The sequence below is a fragment of the Temnothorax americanus genome, unplaced genomic scaffold, assembly GCF_048541705.1.
Source record: "Temnothorax americanus isolate GAGA-0224 unplaced genomic scaffold, ASM4854170v1 Scaffold23, whole genome shotgun sequence".
Taxonomy (NCBI): Eukaryota; Metazoa; Arthropoda; class Insecta; order Hymenoptera; family Formicidae; genus Temnothorax; species Temnothorax americanus.
In genome coordinates this window covers 1974054-1999521 of record NW_027509371.1, presented here as the reverse complement: position 1 = coordinate 1999521, position 25468 = coordinate 1974054, and the positions used below count along the sequence as shown (strand labels likewise).

General features: G+C 39.8%; 5 protein-coding genes across 15 annotated transcripts in view; 1 reads left to right on the top strand and 4 right to left on the bottom strand.

The window, feature by feature from the left end:
* The window catches only part of LOC143898459 (uncharacterized), a 62011-nt gene extending 48824 nt beyond the window's left edge, over positions 1-13187 (top strand). For 3 of the 4 annotated variants that reach the window (XR_013257212.1, XR_013257211.1, XR_013257210.1), the window contains one exon: positions 12603-12984. Coding sequence is in view for 1 of the 4 variants with exons in the window: in XM_077407966.1 (XP_077264092.1) it covers positions 12603-12662; positions 12992-13012 (81 nt within the window). In the remaining 3 variants the exon portion in view is untranslated. The other variant, XM_077407966.1, reaches the window with a different exon arrangement.
* On the bottom strand, positions 867-14729 carry LOC143898444 (uncharacterized). 7 transcript variants are annotated; one of them, XM_077407934.1, is made up of 12 exons: positions 14150-14729; positions 12393-12503; positions 11934-12085; positions 10091-10157; positions 9194-9456; positions 8388-8712; positions 3749-4220; positions 3034-3366; positions 2790-2848; positions 2219-2391; positions 1915-2077; positions 867-1478 (listed from the first exon to the last, which is right to left on the bottom strand). In XM_077407934.1, the coding sequence occupies exons 2-12, from the start codon at positions 12489-12491 to the stop codon at positions 1422-1424; spliced, it is 2163 nt and encodes a 720-aa protein (XP_077264060.1). In that variant the 5' UTR covers positions 12492-12503; positions 14150-14729; the 3' UTR covers positions 867-1421. The 7 variants fall into 7 exon arrangements, 5 of the variants coding, with proteins under 5 accessions (XP_077264060.1, XP_077264061.1, XP_077264057.1 ...); XM_077407935.1 differs by lacking the exon at positions 1915-2077 and having other exon boundaries at positions 14150-14725; XR_013257209.1 differs by lacking the exons at positions 1915-2077; positions 2790-2848 and having other exon boundaries at positions 868-1478; positions 14150-14715.
* Positions 14730-16982: 2253 nt separating this feature from the next.
* Dera (deoxyribose-phosphate aldolase) lies at positions 16983-19148 on the bottom strand. Of its 2 annotated transcripts, none has more exons than XM_077407960.1 (6): positions 18889-19148; positions 18596-18822; positions 18140-18333; positions 17930-18077; positions 17427-17845; positions 16983-17362 (listed from the first exon to the last, which is right to left on the bottom strand). In XM_077407960.1, exons 2-6 carry the CDS (start codon positions 18639-18641, stop codon positions 17111-17113), a joined length of 1059 nt encoding a protein of 352 aa, XP_077264086.1. In that variant the 5' UTR covers positions 18642-18822; positions 18889-19148; the 3' UTR covers positions 16983-17110. The 2 variants fall into 2 exon arrangements, with proteins under 2 accessions (XP_077264086.1, XP_077264087.1); XM_077407961.1 differs by having other exon boundaries at positions 18596-18816.
* Positions 19149-19514: 366 nt separating this feature from the next.
* LOC143898451 (putative ATPase N2B) lies at positions 19515-23008 on the bottom strand. The gene is made up of 8 exons (XM_077407947.1): positions 22851-23008; positions 21973-22373; positions 21407-21592; positions 20934-21175; positions 20683-20851; positions 20456-20596; positions 20100-20228; positions 19515-20026 (listed from the first exon to the last, which is right to left on the bottom strand). Exons 2-8 carry the CDS (start codon positions 22348-22350, stop codon positions 19904-19906), a joined length of 1368 nt encoding a protein of 455 aa, XP_077264073.1. The 5' UTR covers positions 22351-22373; positions 22851-23008; the 3' UTR covers positions 19515-19903.
* Positions 23009-23291: 283 nt separating this feature from the next.
* LOC143898457 (rab-like protein 3) lies at positions 23292-25143 on the bottom strand. Its single transcript, XM_077407964.1, has 5 exons — positions 24975-25143; positions 24424-24633; positions 24151-24299; positions 23946-24068; positions 23292-23885 (listed from the first exon to the last, which is right to left on the bottom strand). Exons 1-5 carry the CDS (start codon positions 25018-25020, stop codon positions 23706-23708), a joined length of 708 nt encoding a protein of 235 aa, XP_077264090.1. The 5' UTR covers positions 25021-25143; the 3' UTR covers positions 23292-23705.
* Between the last annotated feature and the right edge of the window lie 325 nt (positions 25144-25468).

Sequence of the window (25468 nt, the reverse complement as noted above, 5' to 3'; positions counted from 1 at the left end):
CGTGAATCATGCCTAGAATGCTTTACATAAATTGCTCGGGGCCAACGTCACGATCGGGGACCCTAAACAAGCAAGAGTGAGAGGAGGACAGAGAAAGAGAGGGGGGAGGAGAGAGAGTGAAAAAGAGAGGGAAAGAGAGTGAGTGATTGAGAGAGAGAGAGAGAGAGAGAGAGAGAGAGAGAGAGAGAGAGAGAAGGAGAAAACTAAAGAGGTTCATCGGCCAAGAAGGCAGACGTGACTCAGCTGGTCGTACGCATACGCGAGACGCGGATAACAGGGGCCTCGGAAACCCCGGAAAGGAGAAAGTAAGCCTCGCGACTCATCCGCGGCGGGACCAACCGCGTGGATTTCCGAGCGAGCGTACAATTGCGGTCGCGTTTACTCGGAAACTTGCCTTTCTAGGTCGACTTCAATCATCGTGTGTTCCGGAGATCCGGCAATCGCCTCGGGTAATCCGCGTTGAACGGAATGACGAACCCACGCGTACACGCCGTATACCCCACGTGGGAATGATGGTCCCACGTGGGGTACAGCGTACAGCGGTACACAGAGTGTATCGCGATCGCTTCGAGAAGCTAACAGAAACTAACGGCGATACTATCGGTTCCCGGAATGCATAACAAGCAGGCGTAGGCAAATGAATCCCTCAGCTTCCATTAATACCTTAATGGCCTTATTAGCGAGTGGACGTGGAGACATAAGTGTCAATGTAAAGTGAAAATGTGGACGCTACTTTCACGTACATTCACTTTCTAAATCACTTTTCTCGAAAAATTAATTAATTACCAGACGCTACTACCTGTAGTCACACCTGATTACTAAACAACCTGTATATAACGATGTAATTATAATATGTATTGTTGGTAAAAGAATAATGCCATACATTTTGAGGAGTATAATGTTTGATTATTCCGGCAGGATGTAAGATTCTTTGATTTTACAGTTTACAACTATAGAAAAATGTACAGTAACAAGGTATAGCAGCTGCATTTGCGCAAATTAATTAAATTCACATACTTAATTCGCAAATTAATTACATTTACCATGCTTTGGCGCATTTACATATTTGTTGAATTAATTGATCCGAACGCGCGTGTAAATTTACAGAAAAAGGCCAATCTCTTTGATACGTGCAGTGTGCCGGCGGGGAAAATCTTTCTCGAGGCGATTTGAATACGAACATACGTACACACACACACACGTGCTTAGAATTATTACAACCACATTGTATTTCGATGATAGTATACGGTAACATTCTTCAAACGCGATCAACATGCCAGATAATTGCATTCCTAGTAATTTCTAACGGTTTCCTTGAATTTATCAGATATATGGATTTAATACATCCTTCAAACATGATTTTTAGATTTTTCGCGTATGAATTATATATTACATTCTGATCATCTATGAACGCTGCTGCATTAGTGGCTGACGCTTCGAGCGCTTCTGTCGTCTACAACACTTAACGCCGGTGATTTCTGAAAATATATTGAGAATTTAGATTTTCCTTGTTCTCCCTCGGTTAATAATAATATTGGAATAAAAGTAGTCTTGTGTTACCTTAATTTAATTAATTTAATAAATGTTAAACTACTTAATTTTAATTCGATTGAGTTATTTTGTTTGGAATTATTTACTCGGACAGATTATGTCATCTGTTTAATTTTAGTTAGTTTGAAATCAGATAAGATTTGATATTTATGGGATCTTAATAACACACAATTATATTGGGATGACAATGATTAATTGGCAGTATCTGCTACCGGCAGCTTCATTAAAATATTTCCGTAAACACATTTAAAATTGCTTAAGAAATATTTCGGTTGTCGCGACTTCACAATTAATTATCATCACCTCCATTCTGTCTAAGCGATTTATATTGACAGCCGTGAAAAATTACAAAGAGACGCTTACAACTCTTTCGATTATATCTTCCGCCGCATTGACTTTAGGGGGTCTGGCGGGGATGCCACTTTTCGGTTCTCGCTCCATTTTATGAATCATCTTATAAACACTCGAATTCATCAGGTAATCATAATTTGGTAAGCTCGTCTTCTCAAACTTCTTGAAGTTTACTCTGTACAATCGATCGATTTAAAACCTTTTCACTTGGGATCAGAACAATCGTGAATACCTATTCTCGGGGTTCTTTCCATCTTGTAATACAATTTTAACTCGTTTCAAAAATGTTTTATCAGGGTCATAAAATTATTCTTACCCCATCGCTTTACCACGAATGACTTCCGCTTGGGAGGACAACACTTCCGCTATCATCTCGTCGTTGAAGAAGTCGTTCGGGCATCTCCATCTGCGACCTTGCGTAAGTTCGAGTTGCTTAGCCTGGGGCCACAGCTCCTGCGAGGGTTTCTTGCCTTTCTTGTGCACCCTTTGCTGAAAGTTAGAATTCGACCAAGTTAACGACTTTGTTCAGATTCGAAAACGTTCACCATGCATCGGTCGCGTAAAAGAAAACAAAATTACGAAATTCGGATTCACGACACATATATACCCTTTCGATATCGATACAAAAATCGATTTATAGCAAAAAGAGGTAATGCAGGAACGATAAATTCACAAAATAAGAATATTAGGGATATCAATCTCGTAAAAAAAAAATACATATAATTCGATTCATCGTGCATTTACGTAAGTAATTATTATCTCGAAACAGGGTGGACTTTCATTAACATTTGACAAGAATTTTTTAGCACGATCAATAAAAAGGGAGAACAGTACGATTATCATTTCAACCTAGGTAGAACACGAATCATTCCATTTATCGGGGGTACCTGCAATTCCTGTATAACTTGGTCTTTTGGTGACAGTTTAGGATCTGGTTCGAAACTTCCTATAATGTAGCATTGTTGTATTTGACAACGTTATCTCATATCTATCTCAAGTATATGATAAACGAAAAATCTTTTAATATCGCGGAACTTTGCGTTATTATGAAGTAACATTTCATCGTTTAATTATAATGTTTTCGCAAAATTCAATATACTTAACGCATGATAAAATGAAAAAAATATTCACCATGCGATGGGGCCGGACTGGGCGATTTCAGAAGCTTAGTTTCATAGGAAACGATGAATTTCTTCACTCTACTTCCTTCCTCGTCCTCGCTCTTCACGGAAATCATACCGTCCAATTCCTTCGTCTCCGCTTCCTCTTCTTCCATTTCCCCCTCGTCATCGCTGGGCTCGATCACTTGCGGCGTTGACCTTGATGATGTCTTGCGCTCCAAACACGCAATCTCCTCGATGTAATCGTAAGTCTCCGTAAATTCCTCGTCCTCCTCGTCAGTATCCTGTTCCTCCTGTTCCTTCAGCTCTTCCTCATCCTTCCGCCGCGGCGCGATATTCTTCTCTAAATGACAATAAGTCAAAATTAAAGCGCGCTATCAAAAAGGAAAAGTTTCAAATTTCTACGTAAAAATTTTAAAACTTCTACATCTAATCGCGAGGCTACATTTTTATACATTCAAATTAATCTGAATATGAACATAAACGCAAGAGTTAAAAATTTTCTTTGCAAAGTAAGTTGTGAAAGAAATTTTTTGCTGGGGGAAATAAAGTTATTAAATGTCGATAGAACGCGAATCTCGTTTTTTAATGTGATGACGGACGCGAGAACTGGCACCCACTCAGAATCGAATCGTCGCATAGCGACGAAACTCGAAAATATGCCTAGAGAATAATCGTCAAGGTCCGCTCTGGCTATTTTGAACGCGATTACGAATCTCGGTCACCTGACGACCCGCGGCGGCCACCGTTTCCGTTGCCAACGGACCGCTGCACGCCACTGAGCTCCATGATCTTGTGCAGTTGCTCGGACACGATTCTCAGGTGATTCTCGATCTCGCTCGGTAGCTGCTTCAGAGCGAGCAACTGTCGCTGCACGTTCTCCAATTGTTGCTCGAGGCCGATCTCCGTGGATACCAGTTGCTTGATCTTCTCGTTATTGGCTTTTGCCGCAGCCGGATCTGTCGTGGAGACGCTCGAGTCCTCCTCGGTCGCTGCTTGCTCGTCCTGCGTTGATCTTGCCTCGCAAGATTCGGGACGATGATCCTCCTCCTTGAACTCTGGTCTCTCTTCCGCTTTGATCTCGTCGACCTCGTCGCCTTTCTTTTCTCCTTCTGCCTTTGATACGGGACGCGAATCAGATTTTCCCTCTTGCTCTGCCCTGCATGCGAGCTCCGGTGTCGCAGCTGGAGTCGTTGTCTGAATCGTGAGAAAGATTGAGATTGTAGAAATATATTGGACAAGCGTGTAAAGAATTTCGTCTTTAGATGACAGAAGTCTCTTAGTTTTCCAAATATTTGCAAAATTCTTTCTGACACATTATTTAAAGCTTCAGAATATTATTTAAATCTTTCAAACATCTATAGAAAAATCAATCTAATTTTCCATAAGATTTTTAAATGTTTTAAAATTTTTATCCGCGAATAACGAGAAATGATTGTTTACAGCAAAACGAAACATAGACATATATGTCAAAAACTATCTTACCAATTGTAGTAATTTTTAGCTTGTAGAAAATAAAGAGAAAAAGAGAGCATATTTTTAAAAACTCGTAAATCTGAAAGATCGACGATAACAGAAAAATTAATCTTACTTTCATCTGGGAAATGTCACCTACATATTAATGTCATGCAATTGTTAAAAAATATTATTTTTGAAAATAACAAAACAATATCTCTTTTGACATTATTTTAAAAAATATTATTTTTGAAAATAACAAAACAATATCTCTTTTGACATTATTTTAAAAAATAAATAGCTTTAACTGACGAACTTATCTCTTCGTTAACAAAATTGTATGTAAGATATTCAAGAATTGTGACCATTTTTTTATAATAATTGACAAATATTATAAATTTTTATTTAAGAAACCATTAAAAAAATACAATATCGTATATGTACTTACCTTTTTAAATAATCAAATTAGAAGTCTTGTATTTAGAGTATACTGTATCAAATTGGCACTTATGTAGAGAATTTAAATAGATATAGTATTTTATAATAAGGCACACACGTATAGGTAATGAACATCAAGTCAATATACTAACAAAAAAAATTAGGATAGCGATAAGAAATAAATAAACTGTAATACGAGTTAAAGTATATCGCACTCCTAGAAGAAAAACAAATTTAATTCAATTGTGACTATGATAAACATATAAAGCAATTACAATTACGATATTTTGATATAATGAAATGTATACTGTTTCTTGAAGAAGTTTACTCTGTGATTCACTTATGACACTATTCATTCAGGAAACCGCAACATAACCGGTTTAAAAGAATAACGACACTTCTGCAGTGGACTTCCCATAGGTTTGTAATACTGTTATAGCACGTAGGTAACATTTTAGGCATACTTTTCGTAAACTTAACTCGAAATTGATTTTTTTTTTAGTTGTGACAGTATTCTATTCTTCTGGGGGTGCGATACGTATAATAAAACGTTAGATTTCGAATTTTTTTGCTCTTTTTTTTTGTTATGTAAAAAGGTTGGATCGATAAAGAAATTTATAAGGAAGTCTAAGTATTTAAATAACCCATTTCAACATTTAATTATTTCAATATTTAATCATATTAACATATTTCACACATTTGAGGAATCACATAAGGAAAACGTTAATCACTTTTTCGCTTGTGTATTGAATTGGTCACATTAATTACCTTTGCATTCCAATTATTCTACAGTGAACTCACTCTGGTAACACTTATTTTAATAACAAACAAAAACAAACATACGGGTACAGTAAAATTCAAGGACACATTTTATACGAATGTCAGTGATCCACGATGACCTAGTATCTGTGAGAGTTTCTAGAACAAATATAGAGATGTATAACAATAATCTGAGGTCAGTTAGAATCATTTCGGGACAAGTGATATCTATAATTAAATCTAAATACAATCACGGGATAGGCGTATTCGTATTGATTCGTATTGAAATTAACAAACTGACGTGATATTGAATTCTTAAATGAATTCAGAACTGAGTTTTGGATTGATTCTAATTACATCCGCAGTTTAATTGTATCAGCAGCATCAAAAGAAACAAGATTTAAACGTCATCAGACGATCGTTAGATGACAATGACTACTTATACATGTACAGAAGGATGATCGAAGTACAAGGTACGAACGCATAAACCGCCAGCTTCGTGACATCAATACCGATCCGGTTCGTGATACCGTGATAGAGAATCGTCGGTACGAACGATAATCTGCGATTGTCGCGCTCGATTTCGGGATTGATCTTCTCCTCGCACTCCCCGCTGCTCTTCTCGGTCATCCTGAATGAGAACCAAGGCAGATTGAAGTGCATGCTCTTCAAACCGCCCCACGAAGCGAGAGTCACGAGGGAAACGGATTCCCTCCTGGACGACCTTGACAATCTTCTGCTTCCGCGATGGAACACCTCGTTGGATACGTAATCGCCGGTCGAGCGGAGAACACTTGACAGAACATTCTCTTCTTCCTGCTCTTCTCGCTTGATCGATCTCGAGAGTCGCCTGCTACCACGATGGAAGACCTCGGCGGAAACGTAATCCTCGGCCGACTGTAGGAATTTCGATAGTGCCTTATCGTCCTCTTTGGCGGTGATATCGACGGATTTACGCGACTTTGAGAGTCGTCTGCTACCACGATGGAAGACCTCGGCGGAAACGTAATCCTCGGCCGACTGTAGGAATTTCGATAGTGCCTTATCGTCCTCTTTGACGGTGATATCGACGGATTTACGCGACTTTGAGAGTCGCCTGCTACCACGATGGAAGACCTCGGCGGAAACGTAATCCTCGGCCGACTGTAGGAATTTCGATAGTGCCTTATCGTCCTCTTTGGCGGTGATATCGACGGATTTACGCGACTTTGAGAGTCGTCTGCTACCACGATGGAAGACCTCGGTGGAAACGTAATCCTCAGCGGACTGCAAGAACTTCGAAAGAGTATCTTCCTCTTCTACGACCACGTTCGTAGGCTTGGCCGAGTCGGGACATTCGTCAGGTTCTTCGAACGAGACCGGATTGCTTTCGGGAATATTGCATCCATTTTCAGCAATTTCTTCTTCATTCGGATCTAGATTGTCGAAAGTGTTAATGATAAGGGTCGATTCCTTTTGCAACGGGCAGGACGGACCATCTTCGTGCCACTCGGAGATCTTTAAGATGCCTTTATCAGTTTGCTGCTCGTTCGGAATTGCATCGTCGGCAATGCAATTGGAAGTACTGATGGTAATGACGGGAAATTCATTTCGCGATGTGCACAACAAACCTTCCTCGAGCCATTCGGAGATTCTGGAACGAACGTATTCCACGAACAGTTCAAGGATCTCGAGATTTCTGCGAATCAGCCGCTCGAAGTATCGACCTCTCATCGTGCGTTTCATTTTCGATGATGTGGCGGTGATGACGAAAAGATTATCGAGACTGTTCTTCACGTGATCAAAAACGTTCGTCAACGCGGATCTCAGGCGCAGATTCTGCCGATGGAGACACTTTTCCACGTAACGTCCCTTCGTTCTTGTAGATTTCGGCCCGTCCTGTTTCTTTATTTCGATCATCTTCGGTTGATCATCGGTGAAGCACGTCTCCCTGACGTGTTCGAGAATAGGAGCGACATTCTTTTGAAGAACGTGTTCAAGATAGCGACCCTTGAAACTCGAACGTCGCTCGTGAATCCTTGACAAGTTCGACGATTCGGAGACGCCTGGTCTCTGCAACAAAAACTGGAACAGTGCCGTAATCAGGGACATCAGCCGGATGCTTTCGTGTCTCAGATATGTCGCCAGATATCTTCCCTTCATTCTGGAGGCGCGGACGCGAGTCGTCTTCGGCTTTGAACGAAAGTGTCTAGCGACAGCGCTGACATTTCGAAGCAGAATCCTCTCGGCGTAGTGCGCTCGCGCGCACCTGCTCGTCCTCTTTCTGGTCTCGCTCGACGAAAGGCCATCGAGGCCAATATTTTTTGACAAATCACATTTTCTGAAGTGTACGCTTCCCGATCTCGTCTTCGCGAACTCGTCGACTTGTCGATCGCGATGAATGCAGGAACGAGCGTAACCGCGAAGGACGTTCTCCAGGTAGCGACCTTTGAAAAGCGATCTCGCTTCGATTTCGTCGTATCTGCCGGGGGAACTATATCTTCGAGACTGATTCGGCTTGACATGAAGAAGCTTCGATTTGCATTTGTATGTCGCATGACGCGCCTGGTGATCCTCAGAGGTGAGAAATTCGTTCGAATCGGATTCCGAAGGACGTGGGGGCGACAATGAATTATCAGTGTTATCGAGAGAGCAGATTGAACACGAGGAACTTGAATCGGACAGGGCAGGGGGACGATTTTCTTCAAGTTTTTCCGTTTCATGCATCTTTACCTCGGACGGTTCCGGCGGTTCCGGTGTCCTGGCGACGGTCGCCTCCGATCCTGGCGGCAACAGACCCTTCTCCACGAGACGCGCGATTACCGTCTTCTTGTCCTGCTTCTTAATCACGACCCTGTAAGTCTCTCCCTCGTCCTCTTCAACCTTCGGCTCGTTCTTTGACTTCGGCACCGGTCGCTGGGGCTTCTGGAGGAAGGTGGAGGCGCGCTTCAACTCTTGCACCCTCTCAGGCTCGGCTATCGCGATGTGCTGCAGCTCCTCCAGAACCTTCGAATCTTTCAGGATCGAGGCTCGCGGTCTTAATTTCTTGAAGTTTACTCTGTTAACCGCGTCAACAAAGACGCGGAAAAAGTTATCGTTATTATTATTGAAAAGAATTATCTGTATTTTATTTAACATTAATTTAGAAACTGATAAAAAGTAATTTATAAAATTCGTAGAGAATGTATGTGTACACGTTCTACATATTCTCGAAATTAATTTTATAATTATTACTTTCAACCTGAGAATTCTGCAACGAATAAACAAAAAGTGTCCGAGTTTAAAGTTATAAATAATATAGATATATCCTGACATTTTTTTAGAACTGCTGCTTAAAATTTTTATATGTTTCGAATGTTTTTGATTAATTACTGAAAAAAAATTTTGCTTAAAATTTTTATATGTTTCGAATGTTTTTGATTAATTACTGAAAAAAAATTTTGCTTGAACTCTTCAAGTGAAAAGATGATAAGGGGATGAATAAATCTTTAATCGCGCGTTGTTATCATCAGTTGGACTCGACAATCGTGGAAATGTACCCCAATAATCCTTTGTCAGACAAGAGTTCCTCCTCCTCGAGGATCAGCTGAGCGATCTCGTCATCCGTGAGATTTTTGTTGGGCACGATCTCGCTGTTGGCGTCCACCGGTTTCTCCTCCGCGAGCTTATTCTCCTCTTGCCTGATCTCGTCTTCGGCGGACAACGGCTCGACAACGTCGACGGTATTCTCCTCTTCGTACCGCTCGATCACTGTCTCCTCCTTTAAGATCTGTTCTGGGAAGACCGGCGGTAAGTCTGCAAGCTAATAAGCAAACTCGACGTCATCGTCTCGTCGCCACTTTCTCCGTGGTGCACCATATCTCTCTTTAAATGTCAAGCGGATTCGCGAGATCAAAGATTTTCCCCGATGAAAGCCGAGGTTTAACTTCCGGTGAAAAATATCGCGATTTTTTTCAATCGTAAGTGGAAAACAAATAGGAATCGTGCTGTTGCGAGCAGAGCATTCAAAAGAGTTGGTATACTTAATTTATTATTATAACAAATCAGATATTTTAAGAATCGTGATATAACAAATTTTTGTTGCATAATAAAATTTTTTTCAAATTCTATATAAGAATATTTTTCACGTCAATTTTAAACATTTCTTATTTAGGGAAAATGGGAGAAAAAGGCCGATTCTTTTAACTCTTACTTGGCGACGTGAACACTTATTTTTTTTCTCAGTTTTTAAATTCACGAGGAGAAAGTCTCTCTCTTCAGAAATTCACGTAAAAGATTTTCAAGTTTCGTGCACGTGAGAAAGTACGCGGGAAAGATACCAGATGTGCTCCGGGGAAAAAGATGGAAATGAATGGTCGAAGAGTCCTTGTCGCCAGTTAATAGTGCAACACGCACACAGGGATGCTGTTTACCTTTCATCTCACGGATATACTTACAGCGATCTTATATGGGACGATGTTCTCTTCCGATATCGCCTCGGCTGCCTTTCGTGCCTCCTCCTCTCTGCGCAAGCAACAAACACAGCGACCAAGAAAATAGACTTTCTCCCGCTCGCGGTGCGCGATTATGCGCGCGGATACCGGGATTATATGCCGAATGCACCGCGCGCGCGGATTCCGGGTGTCGGTCTCGCGCTCTCTCGTGCTCTCCGCGCGGATATATTAGCGGATCTCGCGAATGCGACAAACGGCGAGAGAACGGGGCGCGACCGGCGACCGGGGACCAGCAATAAAATCGCCGACCAATGATAAACAGATCTCTCATTCTGGGTCACCTATTTATAGGTGACGCAATACATTGCCACACACGTAGCTCATACGCCGGGATATTCTTGCCGCACGCGTCGCCGGAGTTATTACCGAGAGTATGCCGGCGATGAATGACGCGCGCCGCCCGGTACGGCTCTCTCGTTAGGCACGAGAGATCCTTGAGGACTCATTAAATTCGTTACAGCCTTCGGCCATCGCGATCCGAAATTAAATCCGATCTTGGTATAACGACGTAAGACGATCGAAAGAATTCGCAGCCTTGGCCGGTTCTTCCGCACTTTCGGATGCCTCTATATGTCTATATGCTATACATTGGTTCAGTCAAAAGTTGCATAATATTTAAAGATTGATTTACGTATTTCAAATATTTTATTCATCTTCCTCTTATATATATATTTTATCTTGTATTTTTTTTTATTATATGTACATATATACAATGTACTTTATTAGATTTAATTATGTATTTGTATGCAGCAGCAAGAAAAAATTAGACAATCGGGATTCTGTAGCAAAATGCGCATTTATCAAAAGTGTTTTGCTCGCCGTTTCGACACATGGCGCAACCTTAATATCAATAATCTCGGGAACTAATATTGGTTAAGAGCGATCTTTCTCCCGGGAGAGACCGCATGGGACAAGAACCTAATTTATACGAGCCGCGGTCGACATAGCTGTTGCATTTATGTACCCGCTTACTCGTCTTGGCCGCGGTGCAACCGCGATCGCGATCGGGCATTTATCTCCATTTCCTGTTTTGTCAGTATAACAATGAAAACATTATGTGTGTGTACGCACGAATCGAATTAACTTTATATTCTTGAATAGTCCAACGGGGTATAATGGTTTTTTTTATCGAGTAATTTCTAACAGACGAAACGAAAGAAAAACATTTAAACGGTTGGAGGAACATTATCCATCGCAATATTTCAAATGATGTAATCCAAGAAATTAAAAACATCTCAATTTTTATAGCTTCTTTCTCTTATGTTACAAGTTCTTATGTGAACGTGTGTATTTACAATTGTGTGTAAAATACGTTATTCCAAAGGAAACCTTGATGAAAAAATTTTTCACATTTTCTCTGTAAGAATTAAAATTTATGAAAAATTCTGAAAAATATATATACTCATTTCTCTCAAAAATAATTGGGAGGATTTTCGGAATATTTTCAGTATCCGTATGTGAAAATTTCTGATAAAAATTGCACAGAATTTCTCATATTTATTCAGATTCTTACAAAGATGTGTCGGCGAGAAAAATCTAAAATGTTTTATTATTATAATATTTTGTCAGAGTTTTTTTTCTGAAAAACGTTCCAATTCGTATAAAAAAAAAATCTGAAAAATTCTGAGCATTCTAAGAAAGTCTGAAAATTTTTATAGAAATTCCGATTAATAATGTGAAAAATTCTGAGACATTTTTCCACCAGGCAAGACTGCATAAAAGAGATGCAATATATGCTACTGAATCTTCCCTGTCTCATAATCGATCATCGTCGCAAGAGACTTACCTTTGCACGGCTAAAACGAAATTGTTGCCAGCGTGTACTAATGCTTCATGCGCTTGTCCGTGAGTCAAGCTGCTAATCGATTGATCGTTCAATCTTACTACGACATCGCCGACCTTTAAACCCATACATTCGGCCAGGCTTCCCTCCATGACCTGTAGATCATGCACGTTTCACATTTTACGTCTTGCTCCTTTTCAAAGATTCAACGTGATTACCTATCCCGCTCGATTCTCTCAATCCTGATTTTATTCCACTCTTTTAGCTTTTGGATTCAATCGCAGAGGGAATGATAAAAACAATATGATATTTATAAATTGATTCAAAGAAGAATTACCACGTCCGATTTTGTATTCGTGTTCGGAATATAAAAATAGCTAATATTATTTGAATTATAATCTCGTGATTTTAATATCCTCATTAGCATCAATAATCGCTAGATAAGAGAAATGGAAAACTCACTCTGATAACGGTAAGCGGCTGCGGAAAATCGCTGCCACCAGCTAGTCGAAAGCCCCATGGTGTGTTGTCAAATTTTGTAAATTTTATGCTGATTGCCATGACGCTCTACATCTGAAATTATATCTGACAGGCTTATTTTTACAACAAGGCGATAAAATATCGATAAAAATGTATCCTAATAATCATGGTAAATGAACTTTTTTTTTACAGGATCCTGGACGTTGCAATCGATTTCATAATCGGGCTGTTAATCGGCTGTTAACTAACAAAGTGAGCAAAGCTGTAATATATTATTTATTTAGGAAACTCTTACGTTTTCAAATAGATATTCTAAACTGGAATTATATGCGATCGCGAAGGAAAGAGCGATTATATCAATCGATTATGTCGCAAGTATTCCTCAAATTCTGTATCGTTTTTTTTTATAATTAAATAAATTAATTGCTAGTTTTTTTAACATCACACACATGCATTGCTCTAATATATTCTTCCTATCTGTCATAAATCGTTAAATCGACAATATTTAAATACTTCGAGAGTTTGGTCGGATTATATATTACGTAAGATACGAATATAAAATTTGTTTTTGCCAAAAACAGGATTTTGGCGAGGCGTGGTAGTGATATGACAACGCAAATGTCGAATATATGCAATTTCCAGTACTATTTTAACGCTGTTTACGAATGCAACCGAGGAAGTAAACAATACTATATATCCCGATGAAAAATATGCGTCATTTAGAGAGGGGTCAACGATTCCGGTTACACGAAGTCGCAAAGTGCCAAGGTAAGGTATATGCATATATACCTGTCTAAAAATATAATCATAAATCTTAAATAGACCTTAAACCGGCAAATAGACTTTACAAACGAGCAACGTGCGAGGAAATCGAACGTCGTCATCAAGTGATTGATGATATCTTTCGTATTAATTCTAGTCATAATTGCTAAATCAATATTGCTGAAATAAACACAGCTTAATTTGCACAACGCATATTTCTTTCTTTACAAAATAAAAGCATCGTCAAGTGAAAACGCGAATGCCGGAGTTTTACGCAAGAATCGAAACCGTCGCCGCGTCGTGATCTCGATGGATTCAGATTCAGATTCCCGATGCTGTGGAAGATTGGCCTCCACGATTTATCCGCGATAATCCAAGCCGTCTTTCCACGGCGGAAAAAACCGCGAGCGCGCGATCGGTATCGCGCCGATTTCGCTTCCTGGATCTATCGCCGCGTTCATCGAGCAAACTCGCGACATGTTACGCGACTCGCCGGAAATATTCGACTTAGACGATTCAACTTTCGTGTATAGCGAATCGTCATACAGTCCAAAGTCTTTCTCGCAAATTCATAAGTATCGTAATCCCGGCGCGATCTCTTCCTCAAATTCCGCTTTACTCCCGAGCCGAGCTTCGCCGAGCCGCGCGCGAATCCGCACTATGCCGACCCGGAAGCGGCGGGCATCCGAATATAGAGTGTATGACGATGAGTGACGAGGTGGTCCCCGAGTGTATATGCCGACGGGTATACGGTATATCCTGCTCGGTGGTGTTGTGTATATATTACTTGCCGAGAGCGCGGCGGGCCGAGCTTATAGCTATAGTGCGGGGGTACGGAGCTTTTTCCCCAAGGAGGCGAGTCGGGGGGGTTAATTGGCTGGTGGTCGATCGGATATGCGACGCCGCGCGGCGCGTGGACGCGCGGGGGTGCTGCACGCGCGAGATGCGAGATCGCTGCACGTGCGCGGGGGACTCACCGCATTCGCTGGGTGCGTGACACACGGCCGAGACGCCGCGGAACGGCCGCTGGAGCCGGCGGCGAGCCGTGCGAGAATACTAGCGCGGCGGAATAAAGTGCCGAACGGGTGACGGAAGGACGGGCCGGGCCCCGGCCGTTGCCCGGCGCAATGCGGCCGAAACGGTGTCACGACAGGCTTTGCCAGAGGGCAAAGACGCAGCGGAGCTTGCAAGCTGCAAATACTACGAGCGAGGGCCACGAGCAGCCGATGACGCGGGGCTCTCGCGCCGCCGCCGCCGGCTCGAGATCTATTTACTGATCGATCTATATTGGATTTGAGCCTCGATTTCCGGTGGCGAATTACGCCCGCCTCCGCGGATCCACGACGGATCCGCAAGTTTGAATGGGTCGCCTTCCCTTTCGGGAATAATGCTCCCGAAAGGAGGGCCCAAACTTGCGTAATTAAAATAAGACTTGCGTCTTCACAATTGTCGACTGTATTGCAGAAAAAAAACACGCTGAAGAATGAACTTCCTATCTTGACGCGATAAGAAAAATACATACAAATAACAGTGAAGACTTTTTTAATCGACCCTACTATATCGTTTTTTAATCGTCATAACAATACGACCAATGGTTTTGGTCGATTAATCGTCAAAATTGAATTTATTAATTTATTAATCAATTTAGAAGAACCCCAAAACCCCAATGCGGTCGAAACGTCTTGACGATTAATTGACACCTTTGTTAAAAGTCTGGAATAAATATGAGAAAATCTGTGCAATTTGTCAGAAATTTTCATACGGATACTGAAATATTCCGAAAATCCTCATCCAAATATTTTTGAAAGTATCTAAGTATTTTTCATAAGTCTCAATTCTTACAAAGTTTCTGAGAAAACATGAGAAATTTTTTCACCAAGGATGCGAGAAGAACTGAATATATTGATCGCATTTACCTAGATAATAACGTTCTTAAGATGTCTTTGAGATGGTTGTAAAAAACGCGCTTGTTATCTGAGGATAGCCGTTTGATTCTTGTGCAAATCTCCGACACGTGCAAAAATACGCTTTCGATTTCATGAAACTCGATTACGGAACGTTGAGATAAAGCGAGAAATTAGATCCACACTACGCTATAAACTGTTAATTTATGCGTTTTTTTTCGCGAAATTAGATTACAATTATACCCCGCATATCGATACATTTTAATAAATAAAATTTTTCTTATAGCGACAACGCACTAATGTATCTAATCAGATCCCAAAATTCTCCAAAATTTAAGCGCTGATTATTTGCAATTTTTGCATCTTGATTGCGTCACGTTAATTACACACAGTGGAATAGAGATGATTTTAATAAGATACTTGCGTATTTACGTGTCCGCAACGACATTATGTGTACCAAGTATGTCAATTATGTAGAATCTATTTACTGATCGATATATTTAGACGCATGGGCGTCGCGATATCGCCCGCTCTGACGTATTTTGCACTACTTGTATTTTTCGCGAAGTAGTACGAGAGATGAGATTTCTTGGTAATAGTAAAAAAAAAGGCGACGGTCGACATTCATTCATTTTGATGTAAAAACTGAGATGGGTATAATTCTCTATATTTTTTTATTTATATATTTGTCTGTAATAAAATATATATAGTATATGATAGTCTATCTATAATATCTATTATATACAATATATAATAATAATTTATAGTATGTAATATATTTTATGTACAATTGTTTATAATATATATATTTTTTTTATATCCTTGTCTATATGTATATTATATTATTCAAATTATATCCAACAATATATATATATATATATATATATATATATATATATGTTGGATATAATTATATATATATTGGATATAATTATATATAAATATATATATATATATATATATATATATATTTTAGTATTGCTAATAATATCTACTTTATTTTGCTGCTTGAATCAATTTTGTTATTTTTTTAACTGTTTGTGTTAATCATACGCTATCTTTTTTTTTTCGAGAAGAAAGAGAGAGATAGAGAGATAGAGAGAGAGAGAGAGAGAGAGAGAGAGAGAGAGAGAAAGCGCATCAGGAACAACGATTACATTGTGAGAAATTTTATAAAGATATCTTCGCATTGCTTAACGAAAACAATTTTAACAAAACTAACTAAAAATTTAATTGTAAGTTTTTAATTTAACTCTTTACATATTATCAGGTTTCATATAATCAAGCATCGATCTATGGATCTTGGAATAATTAGATCGAGTGTATCTGTTTTGCAACAGTGTATATGTATGTATGTATGTATGTACGTCAATCAAACAAGCACAACGACGTAACGGCCTGATTGGCTACACCATATTGTTGACACATTTTAGTGTCGATCAAAACGTGATTAGTTACATATCTAATGACTTATTAATTGGCTTGTTATTAGACGAGGTAACGAGTCTGATTGGTTACACCATATTGTTAATACCATGTTTGACCGAACCATGATGTGATCACGATTTGTCCAGTAACTTACTAGCTTGAAAGCGTTATACAAAATTATAAAAATACATATCGTGGCCATAATTAACACTTTTTCTTGCAATCGTTATCTAACCTCGGTCTAACCTCGCACGATTTACAGTCGATTCGTTGTTAAAAAACTGGAGCAACCAGTTGGAAATTTGGTGATATGACTATCCCTTAAAAAAAAAACAGTCGATTCGTGCGCGAGAGATTTTTCCCTATTATCTTCCAAGAAAGTAATTGTGTCTACAATCTCACTATAACTTATAAAGTTTGACTTAAATTGAAATTAATTTTAGCTTAGGGTGAATTTTTTAATCAATTAACTCTTACAGCATCTTGAAATAAAATTTATTTAAATTTGTCAAAACAAAAACAGACTATTCTTAAAATTGCGAATATATATAAACGGCCGGTACAAAAATATCACTGTTTCCACCAGATTTAAATATCTGAAAGTTCTCATTTCTTTTTTCTTTCATCTTTTTTTTCTTCGCTTTTAGATACCTTTTCTTCACTGACATCTACGGATTGAGCTTTACTGTCTTCATACGTTTTAACAATTTCACTACAAATGTTACGCAATAAGGTGGATGCACCAATCCTAAAACGATCACGTGTCAACCAATCTTTTCCCAATTCTTCCTTAACCAAGACCATCCATTGTAGAGCCTCTTGCGCAGTCTTAATGCCTCCGGCAGGTTTAAAGCCCATCTGAAAATAAAAGATACCGTTATAGATGATCTCGATTATCACAAAGATCGGTAAACCGCCGTACCTTTTTTCCGGCCAGTCTTTCGAACTCTTTTATCGCTCTGCACATAACAATGCCCATTGGCAATGTCGCATTAACTGTATCTTTCCCTGTAGATGTCTTGATGAAATCGGCGCCAGCAAACAGAGCTACCATCGACGCTTTGTATACATCTCTTAAATTAAATAATTCCCCTGATGATATTATAACCTTCAAACATATTTGTTCTTTCTTCTTATTTTCATCAGAAGTTTTATCGTAAGTTTCATTGCAAGCTGAACGAATAGCTTCCAGCTCATTATACAGCTGTACCCATTCATGATTTAGAACTAATGATCGGTCGATCACAACATCTATTTCCTGCGCTCCGTATTCTATGGCATAGCGCACTTCCTGCAATCGAGTCTCCAATGGATATTGTCCAGAAGGAAATCCTGCTGCCACTGATACAAAAATTATATTGAATAATATTGTTACATTCACATCGGGTGAATATAACAACACAGAAGAAACGTTTCGTTTCCTACCGCTGGCAATCTTGACTGCATCTTCCTTATTCTTCAATTTTTTCAAGGCAGATACCGCATCTTTTACTTTGGATGGATAAACACAAACAGCAGCTGTGTGAAGCGGATTATCCCATGCAAATGGTAGCTTCTCTATGGGTTTTACAGCCTGTAATATTAATTAATCAATCAGTTATTCAAATTAAAGGATAATTTCATGTTCCAACTTACATTTTTGCACAATAATTCAACGGTGCTGCTCGTATCGTCATGACTCAAAGTAGTTAAATCAATAAAAGTTATTGCCTTTAATAACCAAGCTACTTTATTGTCTCCCGTTATCGTTTCTGCCAAATAAGTTATTTGTCGCACACTTTTGTGTACTGCTGGCTCATTAATGTACACTTCCAAGAATTTTAGCCAGGCTAGAGTAAAAAAAATTCAAATATGATAATATATAAATACTACATATTATATATTATTGACAACTTTATTTATATATACATAATTCTTATTACTCTTATACGTAAAAGTATTATAAATATATGTATAAAAGTAAATATATATTTCATCTGTTTTGTATTCTTATTACTTTTATGTGTAATACATAATGTGTATTACATATAAAAGTAATAAGAATACAAAACAGATGAAATAATATAGGATCAAAATTATTATATTAATTACCTTGGATCGTGTCGGTCACGTGAAAGACTACCGGACGGTTATCCATGATTTCGAGCGAAAAATTAACTTGGACGAGTTTATACTAAGCTACCGCAACCTCTGCTAGGACACGTGATTATCGTAGCCCTCGAAGAATGTTCTGTGTGATCTGCGTTAATCTCCGTTCGAAATGAAACAGTTATGCCTGGTTATGCCCATGCCCCATCAGTTGTCTTCTCCTCCTACGGCTATACAAGTGATAAGGATGATAGGCACGAAATACAGAACGATACAGCGAACCGAGCGAACTATACTTGTAATAACGTGATACACCAATTTTTCGCACGTCACGCATCCAGGATCAGGGATAATAATCGCTTCGAAGGTCAACGATTTCTTGTATCTATCGAATTTCGGGGGGAAAAAAAGCGCGTGTTTATATTTTGTGTTTATCGCCAGCAGGTCAGTAACTGTTCGCGCGCGCGAAGAGTATAAGAGAATACCGTCCGCCCTTTTCGAAGACTTTCTGAACTGGTGCACATTGGTGTAATAAGTTAGAGTGAAATGAAATATATTTGTCTCACTCCAACTTATTGCACTAATGTGCACCAGTTCAGGAAGTTCTTCGAAAAAGAATAAACGGACAGATTTCTCACGTGTATACGTGATGGCTGCGGTCCACTTGACGCTACAAATGCTCCGAAGCATTCCTCTTCTCTTTTCTTTCAATGAAGAAAGAAGAAGAACGCTCCAAAGCATTTGTAGCGTCAAGTGGACCGCAGCCGATGTGGATAGGCCTCGCTGGATACATGGATGATCAACACTGATATGACCGATCGTCGATAACTAAATACAGACCCAGACCATCATTGTAGCATACTTTAAAGCTGTATGCGATCAGCGATCTTTAACTATGGCAAAGTGAATAACACATGAATCATGAGTGCAAAATTTCATGTAATTGAAACTTTTACACATATATGTACACGCACAGATACAATTTGTATCATACAAACATACGTATTTGTATTACGGCTCGGCAATCGGCACGTATGATTTGATGCTCATAAATATAATCATATAAATAATATCATCCGAGGAGCTTTTGTCCCCAAGAAAATAATTTATGAGACAAAATATACTGAGAAAGCGCGAAAGTGTTACGCCGCGAGCGAAACGCGCGCGCCGGACGAAAGTTTAAGTAACTGCCCGCGCGAGAGATCGTTCTGTAAAAATTACGATCGTCAATACTAACAACTTCGTTAGCCTTAAATAGATGAATTAATACAGATCTATACAAATCTATTTGCGCTAGTTTTAAAACTATCATTATCTGTGGTGCTCCCATTGCTCCCAATACTGTGAGGTCTGCATCTCGGCCAGTCGCGACACGGTACGGTCGAACGCGAAGATTTCCTCTTCGCCAGTAAAGATGCTTGCCTTGTGGTCCGCCTGAGAACGAAATTAACATAATGTAATTAGTCCCATACGCGAGAGATTCGCATCTTTACAAAATCGGCTTTACCGAGCCGTGCGAAATCTTCAAATCGTCCATCAGCATTCTTTTCTCATCGGTGTATTCGGAGTATTCGGATTCGCTTTCCGATAAAAATAATTGCGTGTGTGGTACAGCTGCCGACATAACTACCCGTACCTACAATTTAATAAACTTTCGTTATTTATATACAATTTTACATCAACTTATTCACAGCCAAAGTTCCGTATCTTCTATTTTATCAAAATTTTCTGCGTATAATTCATTTTTTTAATCAATTATAATCGGTATAATTAATTTTTTTAAATCAATTATATAATACAAAGATTGATGAGTTAATGTCTCAAACTGCAAATGTTATAGTATAGTTCATAATAGATTCTTACCCTATTATCGTACAATGTATCAATAAGAGTAATAAATCGCCTGGCTTGAGACTTAAGTCGTAGGTTCAACTGAGGCACGTCCCTTATTATGACAGTATGAAACACTTGACTCAATTGCAAATAGTCGCTCGCTCCGAGAGGCTGTATGGAGATCAATAGTTACATTATATATTAATTTTAATCAATATAGTGTACATATATACTTCACGAGGTGGAAGACATCTCACCCTGTCGCATAATTCCTCGAATGTGGAATCCAACACCTGCCCGCAGGTTTTCCGAAAAGTGACGTTGCGTCCCCTTATGGAGATCGTACGCGGTCGTACCACATCGTTCTCCATGGAGCACAGGTACTTGAAGACCTTATCCACGTCGTTCGTGGCGTCCTTGCCTTTTCTTTGTGTAATTTACACGGATTTGTTAAACGGTGACGATATAGACAATTGTCGCAAATTGTACGCATCACATTTCTACATACGTGAAGTATATCTTCTTATTTCCGGATCCCGATTTCAATCTGTAATCTATCCCAGAGTCCAAGTTGCTGACCAAGCAATGATCTTTCAGCACTTTTATAAACGGTACGAAATTTCCTCTCTGCAGCCCGTTCTTGTACAAATCGTCTGGCGATCTGTTACTGGTCGCGATCACTATCACGCCGTTGTCGAACAGCTCCGTGAACAGTCGCTTCAGTATCATCGCGTCCGCGATGTCCGTCACCTGCGATGCATCTGTTTTCATTGATCTTTTATTTATAGTTGAGCCTTAGTCCCGGTCTACAATAGGTGTTTCAAGCTCTAAGCTCTAAGAAATTGACCAATCACAGTCAATTATTCCCCTCAAATTCAACTGTAATCGAACAATTTCTTAAGACTTAGGGCTTAAAACACCTATTGCAGACCGGGACATACAAGCGGCGTTTCCTCTCTTGAAAATAATATGAATCTCAACCTGAAATTCATCGAAGCACAGCAGCCAAGTCTCTTCTGCAATGCCGGAGGCTACCGGAGGTATCGGGTCAAAAGGTTGTAGCTTGGTGCTAGTGACATCTCGTACAATGGTCTTCTTCACCTCGTGCACCCTACTATGCACGTCCAACATGAAGGAATGAAAATGGAACCTTTTTTTATTTGCAATCTGAAACATTTTCATTTCAAAGTACATTTATATTATGCCATGGGAAAAATTCATTTTCGTTCTGTACCACACATGGAAAGCTATATAATTTATCTCAATCCACAATTGATTATAAACAATTTGCTTTCATTTCGTTGTTTAACTTATTCGTTTCAATTTTGAAAATCTTCCCCGCGATATCTGTTACTTATTTATCTGTTACTTCAACAACAGTTCAACAAGTCATGTAAGTCACGCAAAAACCGTTATATTATCTCTGTCATATTATCTCCAGATTGTACGAAAAACAAACAAACATGCGTTATCGTGTCAAAAGGATTGAGATGTATAATCTAGCTTTCCACGCACGGTGCTTACGCAAACAGCAACCAGAGAGATACCTGGCAACAATTGTAAAATAGGTCCATCAACATTGTTTTACCTCCGCCCACCGCTCCGTGAATGTACAACCCTTTCGGCGCATCCCTCCGCTTGCTGCCGAACCATTTTTCCAACAGATTCAACTGCTGCGGCTTGTAATCGTGTACCTCTTGGTAAATTCTCTGCAGGGTCTGCGCCACTTTCATCTGGTACGCATCGCTCGCCAGCTCGCCCCTCGCTATTTTCTGCTTCAGAACGCTGACCGGTCCGCCGCTCAGGTTTATGTCTATATCGCGAGCGTAGCTGTATCTCTGAACGCAAATCATAGGTCGTACACGCGTCAACGCGTGACAGAGATTGTTCGCGCTAGCGCACTTCTTCGCGAGGTGACAAGACATACTTATAATTGCGGGTATATTACCTGAAAAGTGGAAAAAAGCCAACTGTTTACGAACTACTGATTCACCGGGTCGCTCGAGCGTGTCACGCCTAACGCGATCCGGACGTGCAGGACAACTTTGACTAAACTCCGATTAATTTAATCGACGACTAATTCAACCGACAGAATCGCTTAAAATCTCCAGCTGTATAATTCGTCGCCCCTAATCTTTTTTTTTTCATATATTAAAAAAAAAATTAATACTATCCACGTTATTCAAATAATGGTGCTGCTTAATGAGTTTAATCGCCGATTAAATTAATCAGGATTTGATCGGGGTCATCTATAGTCGGAAAAGTCTGGCAGGAATGATCTTCCCGCGAATACACGCGTCGACGCTATATCTTAAGGTATGTCGGTTGTCGGTATCTATTAATGGTGCGGGCGCGATAACCTTGACGAAAAAAAATGGCAGGCAAACGCACGGACGGCACGTGCCTGCCGAATTAAAGCACTCACACACGTGAACAGGTACACGTCAATCTCACGTTCGGAGGAGGTCCCAAGGAGGAGGCGCGTGGTCCACGGGGCTACACACTGCTACACAAGTACACACCAGCTAATACAGCGACCAGGAGGAAGGAAGAGGAAAGGCCCGCTTCTTTCCCCCGCTACGCGACTGTCCGTTTTAAACCGTATACGTGCGGATAACGTGCCGCGCACCTGTCATGCGCCTCTGCCCGCCCGGATTCGAGAAGACGCGTGCCTTTTGAAAGACTCCGGTTCGCCGCGCGCCGTCACGCGAGAGCGGACTCGCGAGGAAAAATTACCACGAAATAACTATATCGACCAATCCGCGTCATCATTCGGCACAATCGGCACCCTTTAGAACCGCTATTATTTCAATCTCGATAAATAGATATATATAATAGTAGATAGAGGAAATAAAGTACATAGATCTTTCATTACATCGATTTATAACAAAGATACGTGGTATATTATTGCACATAATAATTATATGAATAATTATATTTGCATAACATAATAACGCTTAATAGATTACACATATTACGTTATATTATAATATAAAATAAGTATTGTGTACAATGCGATGTCTTTACAATATAGATATATGGAAATTATCGAGTGCCTAATATATTTTTATCTATGATACATTCACAGTTGTCTCTCTCTTTTGAGCATATCTGATCAAGACACTTCCATAGGAAGATTAGGAATGTGGATAAGAAATGCGAGATTGATAGCCTTGCAATACTTGATCCGCGCAATCCTAAAACGCTTTTGTCACAAGACCGATTGTGTAACGCGAAATGAGATCCTCCTCGAGACCTCTCGGTATTACTCTTGGCATACTCAGTCGTTGTGATAAAACTTGGAATAAAGCGAAGAAGTGTGCAGTGGCGGCCTTCGCTTGTCAGGACTGAACGCTTCTCTGGAAGAATAGTAGCGTCTTTCGATAACCTTGTCGAAGAACCTGCTGAGCTTCACGGACGAACTCGAGCCTGCCGCTAAGGATCTTATCTGACGGCAATCCTGTTGAGATAAAGCATGTCAAGCGTGTTGGGCGAGTGTCTGTGCGTAAGCGACATTTACCAAAAATATTTCGTCGGCACCACATTCCTCCGCGATGGTCGCGGAACGTCTGTGTATGTTGGATTTTACGAAATTGGACCCCGAGATCAGATCGAGCTTCGTGCCAATGACTAAAATTGGAATCTAGAAATAAGCGTTATTTGTGTTCACGCTCATATTGTTCGATATTTAGTATATCGCAGTAGCTCGAAAAAATTTCTGTCACCTGAGTCGAGCCCACAAACTTCTCAGGATCAAAGTCCTCGAACGACTTGGACCTTGAGGAAGTTCCGTCTTTACTTAAAACCTCCTCCAGCCATTTCTGCAGATTCTGCTGTGATTTACGATTTGTTAAGTCGTGGACTAATATTATGCCTAGTTGTGAACGACATACATTTTGCAATCACTGTCACATTCTGTCGCAATTACGCGTCCATACATCGAACTAACAATATAGGCATTATTACCTTTAACCATTATAAAAAAAAAATGTATGTACCGTTTGTAGGATTGTAAAACACAGATCTTGTGTTTTTGTGACTTTGGCTGCCGCCGACGTCCCACAGCTCGACGAAGTATCTCCTCTGATTTGGCGTGCCTTCCTTATACTCGTGCAGCTTGACTTCCACCGAGCAACCTATCGTCCAGGAAGGATTGCCGATAGGTTGCTGTTGGCATATCAAGTGTGTCAGCGATGTTTTACCGACGCCTACGATAATGAAGCTAGTTATTGTCATTATATAGATCATAAGCTCTCTCATAAAAATAATATCTCTCTCTTTTACAAATGACAGTTCACACACACACAATATGGGTTACCATACATACATAAATAATGATACATAACCTAAATATCTGAAAATTACGAATATCTCCGAGATATTAATAGACACGTTAATGAGAAGTATCTTTATCGTAATAATTATCCCAAATTTTGCTTGACTTAAAATATTATATTTGCAAAGGTATCATCAGTGATATTTTTATTTGAGAAAAAAAAACAGAAAAGTACTGTATTTGAAAATAATTAAGTATTTCTCTCGTGCTTACCTGAGTCGCCTACTACAATAATTTTAACTTTATCGATCGCCGCCATTGATAAATCTTGTCAAATATTCTTTATTTGTGACAATTTTGACATTTGACAGGCAGTCGTTTGACAATTGTGTCATGTTGTCGGTGGCAGTGCCACGCAGTCCTCGCGCAATTTTCTACGCATGCGCGTCGAGCATGGTTCCATGGTTTCCGATGACCAATAGGAAAGACTCTAGCAGAATCTCTAGAAAAAGAATTCTCCTATTGGACATCGGACGCAATCGTTGCTTGAAATACCCAAACATTTTTTGCACTTGAAATGAGATAAATGTATGTACATATGTATATATTCGGCCGTTGGAGAGAGAGAGAGAGAAAACGAAGCTGCTGAGTGCAAAAAGTGCAAGCAACGCGAACCGACCCAGCCTGCGTTCGTTTATTCACATTGGGAGTTATTGGGAAAACAAAATCTATAATGTACGTTACATGTATTATACATTTTATTTTTC